Below are 14174 nucleotides of genomic sequence, written 5' to 3'. Positions count from 1 at the left end.
CCACGGCTGCGCTACTGCACGGCTCCCCGGCCGACAGAGTCAGTCGGCCCAGCGTTTCGTCCGCCGGCCGCCGGCAGGTCGTCGCAATCAAGGAGGTTAAAAAAAAATTGCTTGGTCGCAATTCGTTCGCTTAGTTGAAACGAAGCCAGGACACGTTTGTGAATGGAAGAATGTGCCTTTCTTTACTTGGTTTGTTTGTACACTGTATCTAGCTCCAAGTCAAGTTCGCTTCACACAAGTGCTGCACAAGCGCACATGCGACGCTTCGCTGACTGGTACGCCAGTAGGAAAATATAAGGCCTCTTGAAGGCGGGAGAAGAGTCAGCGAAGTCAATATAGGTACTAAGGAAATAAAATCAACTGATATTTTTACCGTACAGCGTAAAACTAGGGCGCGGGAAGCACTTTTTTGCGCTGGGCAAACAAGCACAGCGGTCAGCAGCACGACTACGCATCTGCGAACGCTTTTCCCTCTACGAAATGCAATTGCTAGACGTGAGCTACTGTGGAAACTCGGGCGACGCTTACTGCACGATCGCAGTACAACAAATAGTCACCTAAGCTGCTTGAAATGCCAAAACTAAATAAAAGTGTAAACCGGTTGTACAATATTAGCAAGGCCTTCGCGTCCCGCTCCGTGGCTCAGTAGTCTGGGGCGCTGGGTATGTCACCGCAAATGTTTTGCAAGTCACGAGTTCAAATCCCCGCGGGTACGTGCTTTTTTTTTTTTTTTTTGTAAGTTAACTTTTTTGTTTTCCGCCGATGTTTTCTATATTGAGTTCACCTTTTTTTGGGCCGCAACGTTCATGGCTACACGAACTAGTTCACAAAACGCGCGCAGGCTGGCACATGCATGGCGCGCTAGCGAGTTCTCGTTGGCGTGCATAAGCACCGACTGCTTGCAGGCAGTGGGCACAGGCCAGAATGAACAGACCCTTGGCCTGGTGCGAACACGCTTTTTACGATACAGGCATGAGGGAGGCAAGCTCCAATTATGGGGGAAAAGTGCATGGCATTTGGGCGTCTACGGGTACGCGGAGGGCGTTCATGCACTGCGTAGGTTTCAGCTAGTGAATGCTACGATTCCAAGCCGTCCTAGGAGGCTTATCTTTATGCATTTTTACAGCTGACAACATGGCAGAAGCGCGGTACGATGATTACTGAGTCATTGAGAATGCCCATCCAACAACGCCACCGGTTGTGTTTTACAGAACCGAAACCGAAACCGAAACTTGTTTGGTTGCTCACCTTGGGCATCGTCCAATCACGGTGCCCGCTCCTCCTAACGTCACAGCTTTAGTTGGTGCGGCCGCCGCAAACCGCGCATGGTAGTTTTTCTTCTTTCGCGCTTTGTAAAATAATTACCGATTTGCCAATCGTAAAAACGATGAAAAGTGTGCTAATTTGAGCCAGTCTACACAGTGCAAGCAAAAACGGGAGCTTGACAAATTCACTTCAGTGTCCCTTTAAGAAAAAAATGAAAGAAGCTCACACTTATAGCAACAATGATGGAGTAAAGGTCGTTGCGGCAGTGAAGAAAAAGCAAATCGGATGAAATTGGGGACTTAAACCTTTGTGATGGCTGTGAGGGTCGCGTACAGTTTCACTACCTTCAAGTCTTGCGCGTTAGTGTAAGCTTCCTTCATTTGCTTTTGCCTGAGAATATTTTTTTAATGATCGTTTTCAGAGAAATAAAGCCAATTAACTCAGTTAATTCAAATTAGTTTTGGATTGGGAATAAGAAAACAATGCAACCAAAAATGCCAAAAATATGAGGAACGCATGCAAGCATTGTATGGGAATGGACCCTTTATCATCACTTTGGCCTGCATCTATGTACATGGCAGCCAGGGACAAGTCTTGACGGTACAGTGGAAACATGATAATACGACTTTCAAGGGACCGTGCAAACACGTCGTATGACTAGGGTGTCGTATGATTGCGATACGGGTAAATGCCGCCCTAATACACAGTCTCACGTGATTGGTGGGCTAAGAACTTATTTAAATTACAGTGTAGACTGCTTATAACGTACGCCGCGGGGGCTGCGAAAATCTGCACTATAAGTGGTATTGCCCTATAAACACATCATGCACGAATCTAACCACATCGGAACCTACCTCTCAACTCATGCTTTGTTTATTGTAACTCAAACACACGGCCCTTAAAAACAAAGGTGCAGTCTTTATTTTGTTGTTTTTTTCTACATCAGCTGCTGCTGCAGAGTATAACAAAGTGTGAGCGGGTTCTTACAGATAACGAGCGTGGCTTTAGCTTCCTTTGTGTTTGTGTTTTGAGGGAGCATGGTGTATTAATGGATGCCATGAGACAACGTGATAAGAATGCAAGGCTGTTCTTTTTTTAACTCCACCGTTCATGATGCCGAAGGCAGCTGTGGTTGCTTATCAGCACAGCGTACAGGTAGTGGAAGCCTCCGGTGTTGCCGCTCTGTATCTCCAGATGTTAGAAAAGGGAAAGGGTGGTTGTTTATCTACACAGAGTTGTAATAGAAACAACTTACCGTGCACAGAGGGGGTCCTTATCTTACGAGGTGCATCAAGCAAGGACTGTTGTGGTTATGAGTGCAGATGGAACGCACGAACTAAAGGGTGCCTATGTTTTGCTTTTGTGTATTAAAGTTAGCGGAGAGCAGGGAGCGCACTGTGTCAAATGGCTTTTTTTTTTTCTTTTTTTTGTGACTCTAAAATGATGGCCTGGCTGGGCCGGTCAATCAGCGGACCCGCCAAAAAACAGCACTATCATCGGTATTGTACTTCAGCCAACCACGTTTTCAGTGGTATGCTTTAACATAGAATTCTATGGGGGGTGAACCGGTGGTCACAGAGTTATATCCAGTCCTGCACTGTAAGTGGTTACATTATACGGTAAAAACTGGTGTATTCAAACTCCAAGGGGACGCTGCTTCTGTTCGAATTTTCATTAATTCGAACTGAAGCGGCGTCCCCTTGGAGTTCGAATCAATGAGTTCTTACTGTATAATGTAACCACTTACAGTGCAGTTTTGAACCAGCGAAGGCAAAGCATAAAAGCCGTATGTGCGATTGTGGAGCAGTAGAGCATGTCGGCAATTGAATACTTGAAAAAGGCCGTGGTTTAAACCTGCCTTTTACACTTGAACTTTTTTCTCTAACAAGCGGATGAAGCGGAAGGCCTCCTTTTCGCGTACAGTGCTACCAAACTTAAAGGGGCCATGCAGACAAAATACAAGTGTGTTTTATTTGAAAGATTTGGTGTTTTATAGCGCCCCAAGCGCTTCTCTGGCAGCAAACCATGCTTTATTCACTGAGGAATTGAGCAGTTTAGGCCAAAATTTTTATTTCTCGCTAAATCGTGGGTTTCGTGACGTCTGCAATGATGTATGCTGGGCACGTGTTCAGGCGATACGCTGTTTAGTTTCAGCGAACTGTGAACAGCCTTGTTAACCATCAGCCCTCCTAGATGGCACCACAATACCGCTCAGGTTCACTGACCGTATTTGCACCTGGCTTGTTTTTGTTAAGGTTGGTAGTAATTGTTTCGTAAAACATTGGGTATGCTTCACAAATGGGGTCACGTAAGACAATGTCGCTTATTCCAATCGGCCAGTGTCTTGTGAGACAACCCCAAATCGCCGGATTGTTGTGCAGCTATAACAAGCATAGTGCATGCAGTACCAACAGCAGTACATACTGGTGCTTCTATATTTTAACATACTTTCATAACTTCCACTGTTTCCTCCACCATTCTTACTGCTATAAAAAGAATATGGATTAAATAGCTCATTCTGCAAGCTTATAAGCTTTGTCTAACTTGCGTTTGCTTTTGCCGGCCTCAGCCAATTGCACAGCTGCCCATAATACGTCATAGGTTCTAGTGTGGGAAATGAGCTAGTGGGTCGCATGGCCATTCTCTTTTTTCTTAATTACAGTATAACGCTGTTACAACAGACCACGATAGTGATCATGATTTCAGACTGCAGTAAAAGAAGTAGGAAGAGTCCAAATACTGTTACTGCAGACTTTGCCTGGCGGAATCATAGATGAAGTGTGTATTAACTAAAGTTTGGACTTTGTAACTGTTAGAAACACATTAAAAGCAATAAAAGTATGCCAGTTATTTTTCATTTTCCAACTGAAACAGGTTGGTATTTAAGACCCCCCCAAAAAATAAAAAAGACGACTTGGGTTTTTCAGTAGTTCCATCCCCGTGTCGCTATGAAGCACAGCACGACATCACACGCGTGAGCATGATTTACTGTGTTCCCATTGTATGACACCCCGCATATCTTTTCATTCACTCATACTATTATATTACTAAATTCAATTCCTCAACCTACGCTTGTGCTTCTGTTGTCTCCAGATGAATATAATCTAAGTGCAAGTAACTTTCGTGTTGCTACGCTTGGAGATTCAGCCCTCTATACTGTGTGGGGGCTTACATGTTTTTGATTTAACCTTGGTAACTTTCATATATAAACATCTGGTCTATTGCACTAACATTGCTAAATTTTCAATCCTTTCACCTGACTGGCAGGACATCACATTGATTTAAGGGGGGAACATGGCTCTTAAAATAATTTCTTTTAATTTCTGAGTAAACTCTCGGAAACTTCTCGTTCTTGCTACTTTTTTACCACTGATTTCAAATATGGCATTATTTTTTGAGTCAGTCACTAAGTGACCAGGACAATTAGAGACAGTGAGCCATTTTTGGAGGAAGAATAGACAAAACAGTGTTCGTCATGAAACTGCAATCTTTATATTTTCCGATACAATGAACTCTGGTGAATGCAATAAGAGAAGTGGTTTTTGGATGCACCGCTTGGAACTAATTTTACAGCTCATCAAACTTTGGTGTTTGAAATGGGAATTCAAAATGGTTACTTGCCACTGGTGCCACCATAGAGTTTCATACTAATATACACTAGAGGGAAATCTGGCGCCACTGTCTACGGAAGCCGCGCTTCAGCAAGCGTTCCGTCATGTACCGGTCAGGCACGTTCCACTTGTCCTTGGCATGGCTCCTGAACAGGCTGAAAAGTTGCCTCTGGCTGCAAAACGACAATATTACTCTAAAATATTATTGAAATTTTTTTCGTCATTACAAAATTGAACTTCCAGAAATATTTACTTGTCAGTAATTATTTAGAAGCTTTATGCACCATGCAGAAGAAAAGAAATGTCACCTTCTTGCTTCGAGACAAAAAAGAAGCCATATGGCTAGCCAAGCCAAGTAGGCGAGGAACGTCGCTAGCTGCAATGGCGACGGCCACGACGGCCCGCGACCGCAGCGCCGTTTTCCCTCTAGAATTTATTAGTATGAAACACTATGGGTGCCACCGACCTGCCGCAGTGGCTCAGTGGCGAAGGTGTTGAGCTGCTGAGCATGAGGTCGTGGGTTCGATTCCCGGCCGCCGCGGCCACTTTTGTGACAGAGGTGAGAAACAAAAACGCCTGCGTGTTCAACATTTTGGCGCACGTTAAAGATCCTCAGGTGGTCAAAATTAATCCGGAGCCCTCTGCTACGGTGCGCCTCATCGCCTGTGAAGTGTCGGTGCAATAAACCCCATAATCAGTCAGATCAATTACCTACAACCTAGGGTATTTTTTCCCCGTCCGCTGAAACGGAATAGCACAACTCGCGCTGGCTGCATTTTCCAAGTTGTCAGTCACACCAGCCGTCTGTTCAGCAGAACGAAACTGCACGAATTCGTTGTAATAAGCGGGTCGTCATCAAACCTGGGAATGTAAAATCAGGGTTCCACTGTATTAGCACAGTTGGCTACGTTAGCAGTCTTACCATAAGCCTTGAAAATCATCATGCTGGCCAGTGATGCGGGTATTTCCTGCATGTTCTTTTCCAGAATCTTCTTCTGGGTGGCAGCACACACTGGCTTGGCCTTGTTGGCGTGCATTGTGACGTGCTCTTTTACAGCACGAAAAAGAAAAAGAAGTTAGATAGGGTGACGAAATTCCAGCTTTAAGTTATTCCTGCACAAAAAACTGTTTTTTGTCGAACAGAAGCCGAAGGAGAGCTACAAAGGTGTGGTCTTTCAGTGAAAACAAAAAGTTGGGCAGCCTTTTGTGTCCGTTTAACCTTACACCCTTTTTTCGCTCTCTCTCTCTCAATCACTGCCATTCAGACGAGCTGAAGCACATCATCGGGAGCGACACGACGCGTCGGGGCATGCTGTGCGTCTTCGAGATGTTCCAGCACGCGGCGCTCAACCGCCGGCTGACCTACGTGCTGCTCGAGGGCTTCCTGGCCACCCTGTTCCCCAGCAACCGCTTCAGCGAGCTGTTCCGCCACATGCACGCCGAGTCGCCCACCATATCCACCACTTCGCTGTCTTCCACGTCCAGCCGCGACGTCATCAGCATTGGTGCCCGGCGCATCGAGGTGCGGTGACACTCCCCCCCGCCGGCACTGCTTCTTCTCGTCATCATCAATGGTTCTCCCTTTGGACCACACATTTTTGTTACCCACTTTCTTTTCCGATTCCTTTGAGGCGCGATTTCGGGTTGACTCCTTGGCAGGGAAAAAGCTGTGATTACCCTGCTGCCTGGCCAGCCATCCCGAGTTGTGTTTATGTGATAGCTTGCGGGCGGCACCCCTCCCTCGGCTGCCCGCAAGCCCCGATTACGAGTCCACCCATGAACAGTCCCCTCGTGTCTTGTCTTCTCTGGAGTTCCGCAAGGTGGTCTCCTCCCCCCTCTGTTGTTCGTTTACACTACAATCGCGCATGGCAGCGTGTCGTACGCGTGGCCAATAGTCATTGCTGGATCTGTCGACTGTAGAGTGTGCTGACAGCGGAGCAGGTTTTTTTAGCTCTCTTGAGCCAATTAAAGGTCTGCGCCTAATGCGATATTACTTTTTCGGAAAGGTGAGATCATGTCAAGGGGGAGGTGTCACCTTGATCGGCACTTGAATACGAACACCGTAGGGCTTTTCTATTTAATAGTTTTGGCACCTATTTGTAAGATATATACCCCTTGCTTTTATTATGCCTTCTTTATTGTAAAGTAATCTGGGTATTTTCTGCGATACCAAAGTTTTTATCTAGCTAGCGGAATTTTTTTTTTAACATGTTTACATTGTTACTATTCTCCTTTTTGATATGTTGAATAATTTAGTCTAGCTAATCTGAACTGCTTTCGGTCGTCGATGGCAAATGTGGCTCATTTAGTCCCGGAGTGATATTTTGGGTTGAGCCTCCTAGCTGCGTGTGTACAGATTCTTATTGTAAACATTGCCATTTCACGTACTATATTTTGTTGTTAGGTACTGTACAGTTAGTTTGCTTGCATTCACAGCCCTGTTTCGAATCATTGTACAGTTCCGGATCTGTCGTTAGTGGAGGGTTTGCAACCAGTGTTCACCAGTTATAACTCACCCTGAACGCTGATTTGCTGTATAATGTGCTACATGTTTACTTTCGACGTCGATATATACACTGCATTTTTGAAAAGCCAATCATTCTAAGAAAATCAAAAATAAAGCACATATTTTCTTGTTTATTGATGTGTTCCACTATGCTCTTTTTTACTCGGAATGGCGAGCATTGAGAATTGAGAAGTGTGGCAAATTCAAAGAGAGCTTAAAGCACTGGCACTGGCAACACTACCTCTGTGACTAGCCGTGTGATAGTCAGAATCTCGCATGCTACTCGCAGACACACAGACAGAAGTTAAAAAACAATGCAGCAGACGGTTGGCAAACTCTGTTGGTGTAGGCTTAGGGTTGCCACCTTTCCTCGAAAAAAAACCGGCCCTTCGGGGGGGGGGGGGGGGGGGGGGGGGGGGGGGTGGTACATAGAATGCTTAATTTGTGTTGAAAAAAAGACTCCATGTTTTTGACATGCAGTGCCGTTTATTGTAGCGTTTTCTTTTCTTAGAGAGCCCCTCCCTCTCAGGCAGCGCGCTCGTACGCGTATTTTCTCTGCTCGCGTGTCTTTGCGCAGTTTGTCAACACATATTTGTCATCTTAGTTGTTGAATTGACGCTTATAAAACGCCAAAACGGACATAATTGCGGCACGAGGACCAAAAAACTGGCCAATGACGGCCAGTTTCAAGTATGCACTGGCAACCGGCCCACTGTTTAAAAAACTGGTCGAGCCGGTCCAAAACTGGGCAGGTGGCAACCCTATGTAGACTGCTGTGGAGAAGCAATGTGGAATCATGTGGCATGCTGTTGAAGACATTCAGCATTTTTGCTTACATTGTAATCTTATTAAGAATCAGAGCTAAAGGGTCTAAAAGTTGCATTAGACAGTCCACTCTAATCACACTCAACAGTCTACATAGCTGGTTCAGTACAGCCTGGGTCTGCTAGAGGCGGGCATTGGTCATTGCTGTTGTAAGTTGTACAGTGCTGCCAACTACTGGGAACTCTGTGCACACTGGCTCTGGGCACTGGCCACACTGGCTTGCACTTGCTTTTACTTTCATTGCACGGAGGCCTTTTCTCGACCGATGTTCCACATCTGCACACTTTCATAAAGGAGCAACAAATTCGAGGTAGAAATGATGGTGTAGTTCCAGATGAGAGCCAGAAAGTTTCTAATTTTTGTGAAGAGTGCAGTCCAGCCAGTGAATATGCATTGTTGCAACCTGTGAACCATGTGCTAATGATATACTCTACCTATCATGCTCCCATTGTTACAATGTGAGGAGAGGTATGACCCACGACCGCTCGTAACTTCAACCCATATCGTGATCCCACTTATCATTACCCTTGACACACTAGTGATGCAGAGCTTGTCTCCCGGTTGGTAAGGAATAGTGAAGGTGGTGATGCCAGAACATCTCAACTTGTGTACACACAGATTTTTGCTTGCAGTCCAGGCAAGTGTCATGCTTTATGATAGAAATGGGCAGCATTTCATACTTCCCAAGCACTTTGCTGCATTTAAGAATACTGAAATGCTGCCAGTACATGACTTCGGAAGTGACGTTTTTGGTCATTGACAGGCTTCAAGGCTACAGTGCCCCACTCACTAGAAGCAGCAAGTGACTGACGGCGGAAGGAAGGTAGTTTCTTTGGGCATTCCAGAGTTTGTGCTGTTTTTTCCAAAGCTTTCGCAATGTCTTTCTGGTTGCATTGCAATAGTCGTGAGGGTTTTCGCAGCTTGACCTAGAGATACTCTACAACACATGAACATTATATCAACATTCATATTGACAAGCTGCCGATTTCGCCAATTGGTGTTAATGTCCTCTTTGTAAGTGGCAGTTTTTCTATGCTAAGATGTTCACCTGCCTTACTGTGGTGCCCTATTTGTTGGGCTGATGGTGTATTTGCAACTTGTATTTGCAAATACACCATTAAGATTGTCGATTGTCTAGAATGTAGAGCATTTGAAATTAGCAACAAACAAGGCACCAGTGGTGTACTGTTCTATGTCAATTATTCTTAGCCTGTGATGTATAACAATAATGAAAGAAGCCTAAAATTTTAGGAAGTGGTAACTAGCAGAAGGCAGTTCGTACCCTGCCTTTCGAATTTTTAGTAATGCTCTATGCGTTCAATCGCAACCTGGCAACGGTGTATAGTTTAGGATTTAGCAACACTACACTTCGCTGTTCACCTGTGCTTCCTGACTTTCTCCAGGTCAGTGGAACTCATTTTGAATACAAGGCTGTTAGTGCTGTCATTAAGCAACCAATTGCAAACAGCAGACCTTTTTCTGCATACTATATAAAGATGCGATCCAAGAACTATCTATTGTGCCTTCCATTTGAAACCCTTTGCATCAAATTTTTTTTCTTGCTCACCTAGAATTCTCAACTAGTGCATTTCCTTTAAAAGGCATGCTTTGCCAAGAAAAACATTGCAGTTTTCTAACACGGTTTCATTTCCAGTCCAGTTCCATTTCTGAAGTCTTCTTTACTTCTGCGGCTTTTCTTGACGTTGCCCACATGCGATTCTCTTTGCGTGTTGTCCAGAATCAAAAAGAGCGATTTTTCGGTACTGCTGAGCATGTTTCAAGTTGTTTGTGGAAAGGCATTTGCATGGAAAAAAAAATGGCGCAGATTTTATAATGTGATAGGGAACAGTAAGCAACGCTGTTTAGTGTACATCAAGTAACTGGACGATTAGCGTTCTTTGTGACCAGCATTGTGTTATGTGTACTTTGTGCGTATTTTGCTCTGTCCCATCTATGCCTTTTGGAAGGCTTATTGACTGGTGGTTGCCATGTCATGCACAGGCCTGTGCCACCGCTGTTGTGTACTGGTACTTTATTTTACGAATCTTACTATTATGCTTGCCATTGTCAGGAGCTTAGTCTCCGCATGCAAGGCACTTTTGCCAGTATGACTGTACTTCTGCCATTCGATTGTAAAACGCAGGTTGCATTATGAATAGCAGGTTGCAGTGTAAGCATAGCGATTCAGGCTTTTTGGAAGACGATAGTCCTGGGCCAGGTAAACGCTCAAATTCTCTTCTGTCTGTGTCCAGAATTACCCAAAAAGAAAAGGAAAGAAATGAAACGGCTAGAAAGGAAATTTTAAGCTCCACCAATGGGAGTCGAAGCCACGTGTTGTGCGTGGAAATGGGAGCACTGCCAGTTGGGTCTCGCCAGGCAAATGACTGTCAGCTGTTCAGTGGAATGATCGGTGCTTGTGTTCAACACCGTCATGCTGTGGATGCTAGTGTTGCCCTGTACGGTGCTGGTTGCTGTACCGACTACTGCTGAAATGTGCAGAGGGTATTGGGACCCACCCGGTTGCGCACTAAAAAGGTGCGTGTATCAGGGTGAGGATTGCCGTGCTTTCATAGTGTGTCCACCAGTGCATAGAGTTCAAACTAAATTTGAATTTTTGGACAGTCTGCGAAGTACGACATTGACAACTAAATTAAGGAGTAGGGGCATTAGATAGAATCTGCAGGAAAGCTGTTGTCTTTAAATGCCATTTGCAGGGAAGCAGGCTGACACAGGGGCAATTTTTTTTGCAGCTCTTTGCCAATTTCACACGGGAGTTTGAGTGCTGCTTTCTATTCACATGTCGCTACAAACTGGTTTGTCATGTCTGTTGATAGCCTTTCATGAAGATAGCCAATTCTTGACACATCAATGTGAGTGACACATTGTAATGTACAGCCACGAGGAAGAGCTTACGTACAGCAGAATTTCCAATTTCTTGTGAATAATGCAGCTTGCACCCTTGCAGCCTAGGAAACGTTTTATGCTTGTTAGTGTTTATGTAAGGCTTAAATACATTACCTCTTAAGCGGCCTTGAAGGAGAGAAATTTCCCAAAATAACCATGCTAACGGTCCGTAAACTTTTGCTGATAACAGCGCAGGGTTGAGCCATTGTTGTGCACATGGCTAAGCATCAAGTACTGGCCGAAAGGTGCAGTTTAAAGTTTGAAAGCCAACATGCTCATTGCGGTCCTTGCAGCTATTCCAATGCAGCTTCTTTGCTGGGAAATGGGCCTCACAGCTGTCTTCACTGTTCTCTCATGCGTGTTATTCTTGCCAGAATGACCAAATTCACCGAGAAATGTTTCTTAGCATCACATCGCTTTCACGTGTCTTTTCTGTCACTGCTCACATTTTTTCACGTCCAATATTTGATTCACTCTGGTCACTGACGCTAATAGTTTTAGAATTAAACTAAGCACACAACGAAGAGCGTAGTGATTATTTTTGAGACCTAAAAAATGCTGTCGGGGATGTAGGGACAGTTGTGTAAATGCTACGGAGGTAGTAATTAACTGTGAGCTCTCATTCCTTTTTTATTCTCTTCGTCTTGTTTCGTGAAGTGCCGTACTGATATTTCAGTGTATTTCACAACGAGGCGGGATAACGTCTCTCGTCAATCTCTGTCCATCAATGAAGGAATCGTGGGTGATACACTGTGTCTGTGTTAAAGCGGCCCTCAAAACTGTGCAACTGGATTGTGTGGCTGTTGTGTCCATTAGAGTCAAGCTTTTCAATCGGCGTGGTGGAGAAAACGTGCGTTTATCAGCGTTCTGTGTAATTTTTTCTGTCTCTCTTGTTTAGTAGGGTTTGAACGTTGCAAGCTGGAGGATTTTTGTCCAAATTGCGATCATGCACAAAAACATGTTAAAGGGAGAAAAAAAAAGAGGTGAAAATTTGTAATACTACTAAGTGTTAGGAATTTGGCATCTAACATCTTTAGAAAGACTACGAAAATATTTCTTCACTAATAAAGCAAACATTTTGAATGGGTGGCGATGTGTTCTGACTCCTTCCCCACAGCCATGCCCCAATTTCGCGGAAGTACGGAAGTAGCCAACTTAGCTCTAACTGATCATTCTTATTAAGAGACATGTTCAGACAATTGGTCTTTTTTTCTTTTCAGTATTGCTAAACATGCAAGCATTAGTGCTATTACAGTGACACCCCGACTATAGGTTGTATTCACTGGCGAGGCACGCACGCAGGCAGCCATGTTAGTGCGCCGTCACTGGTTACGTCAGGCTCCGCGGGATGGTGGTGCTTGTCCGTGCTAATTACATGATGTGTGTTGGACGTTCCAAACTCTATCCACAGAATGAAAAGTGCGATTAATAATATCTCTGTTGACACCACCGTTGAGAATCGAGTTGAAACGGAGCAGACGACATACGCTTGTGTTTTTTTTTTCTGCGGTGCGCGGGCGCGGTGGCACAAGCCGCGCCATGTCGGTGGCCGTTTCCAGTGTTGCCAAGCGAAGAAATTGACAACTAAACTTTTCAGTGAATACCACCTATACGAGGACCCACTTGTTACAACAAATCAGTGCAGTCCCAGCAAGCTCCACAAAAAAAACAACATAAAAACCCAATCATAAGATGCGTAGGTACAGGCATTTTACTTGACACGATGGTTCATGCAAGACCCATGGGGTGGAGAAACCTGCACCCCATGCATAAACTGTCTGTCGCATTCGTTTAGAGGAGGAAGGCTATAACTTATAAACCATGAAAGGTGGCTGTTGGACCCTGGTCCAACTCCGTCTGATCGACTACTTGCCAGTGTACCAGACAGGGAGTGCCAAGACATTTGTGAGCATCAAGGTTACCTAAGTCGACAGGATACCTACGTTGCTTTTTGCTATGGCGTACAGTAAATTCATCCCCCTCCCCCACATGAAGAAAAAGGAACCCATGGTCCCTGAAAAGGGTCTGCACGGACGTTTTTTTATCTTCACTGCCTGCACTCTTGTTCACCAAGTCTGATAAATACTCACTTTTTTTTTGTAATCAAATTTGTTGAAAACTCAAACTGTTTTTAATCTCAAAATTTCTCGAAGGCATTAATGCTCAGTCTTGCAAAGCCAGGAAACTGGGAACTGGAGAATTGGTTATCAAAGTCATCAACCAGTTTCAAGCCACAAGTCTCCTGAGCCCTGATCGCATGGTCAATCTGGACATGATGGTCGCACCCCACTACAGCTCAACAGCTGAGACAGGTCTGTGGAACGGAACAAAATCTGATTGTCCGAAGAGCCTGAGGGATCTGGGATTTGTCTTAACCACTTTACCACAAAACACCTCGTGTTCATTTAACCTGTAGCCACTGTACGTTTCCTGAATGAATGCATGTTTCATCTGTTCTGTCCGCTCCACTGCTTCAAGTGCCAGCGGTTTGGGCAAGGCATCAACCTTTGTCATGGCAGAGTAACCTGCACAAAGTGTTCAGAGCACAACTGCCTCACTGCAAACTCTCAGTCACATCAGTCCACCCGCCTTCACGTAACTGCCAAGGACAACACCAACATAGTCCCAGACATGCTAAAACATTCCAGCTTGGAAAGAAAATCAATGCAGGGTTTGTGTGAGTCCTCGAAAACCTTTATAATTCCTGAATTTGAAAAACTTGTTTCAAAGCCTTGCAAGTCGTGGGATATTTACAGATCTTTGAAAATCGTTAGATTTCTCGAATTTTCAACAGCAGAGCTGTTTAAGCTTGAGCTTGGTCCGGTGGCGTGAGCAAAAGAAAAAAATCCTGGGCCATCACCACGAACGTGAAACCTGGTGAACGTTGAAGCATGCAGTGTATGCTTCAAAAAAGCAAGCATGCAGTAAAAAAAAAAAAAAAAAAAAACACCTGGTGCCCTTGGCGGGGCGAGGAGCGAGAGCGCAAAAGCAGCGCGCGTCAGATAACAGCGAAGGGCACGCGCGAGAGCTCAAATCTCAAATCTAGTCAGGCCCAGCTTCCA

At 44.8% G+C, this 14174-nt stretch overlaps 1 protein-coding gene across 1 annotated transcript in view; it reads left to right on the top strand.

Moving 5' to 3' along the window:
- The window catches only part of LOC144169377 (sorting nexin-13-like), a 55051-nt gene extending 42852 nt beyond the window's left edge, over window positions 1-12199 (top strand). The window contains exon 25 of the mRNA XM_077698497.1: window positions 6143-12199. Within this exon, the coding sequence (XP_077554623.1) occupies window positions 6143-6408 (266 nt within the window). The 3' untranslated portion in view covers window positions 6409-12199. The remainder of the gene's footprint in view (window positions 1-6142) is intronic.
- The last annotated feature ends 1975 nt before the right edge of the window (window positions 12200-14174 follow it).

The sequence above is a fragment of the Haemaphysalis longicornis genome, unplaced genomic scaffold (genome assembly GCF_048455015.1).
Source record: "Haemaphysalis longicornis isolate Haplotype H1 unplaced genomic scaffold, Haemaphysalis longicornis Haplotype H1 scaffold_2, whole genome shotgun sequence".
In the NCBI taxonomy this organism is placed as follows: Eukaryota; Metazoa; Arthropoda; class Arachnida; order Ixodida; family Ixodidae; genus Haemaphysalis; species Haemaphysalis longicornis.
This window is presented reverse-complemented; position numbering and strand designations above follow the sequence as displayed.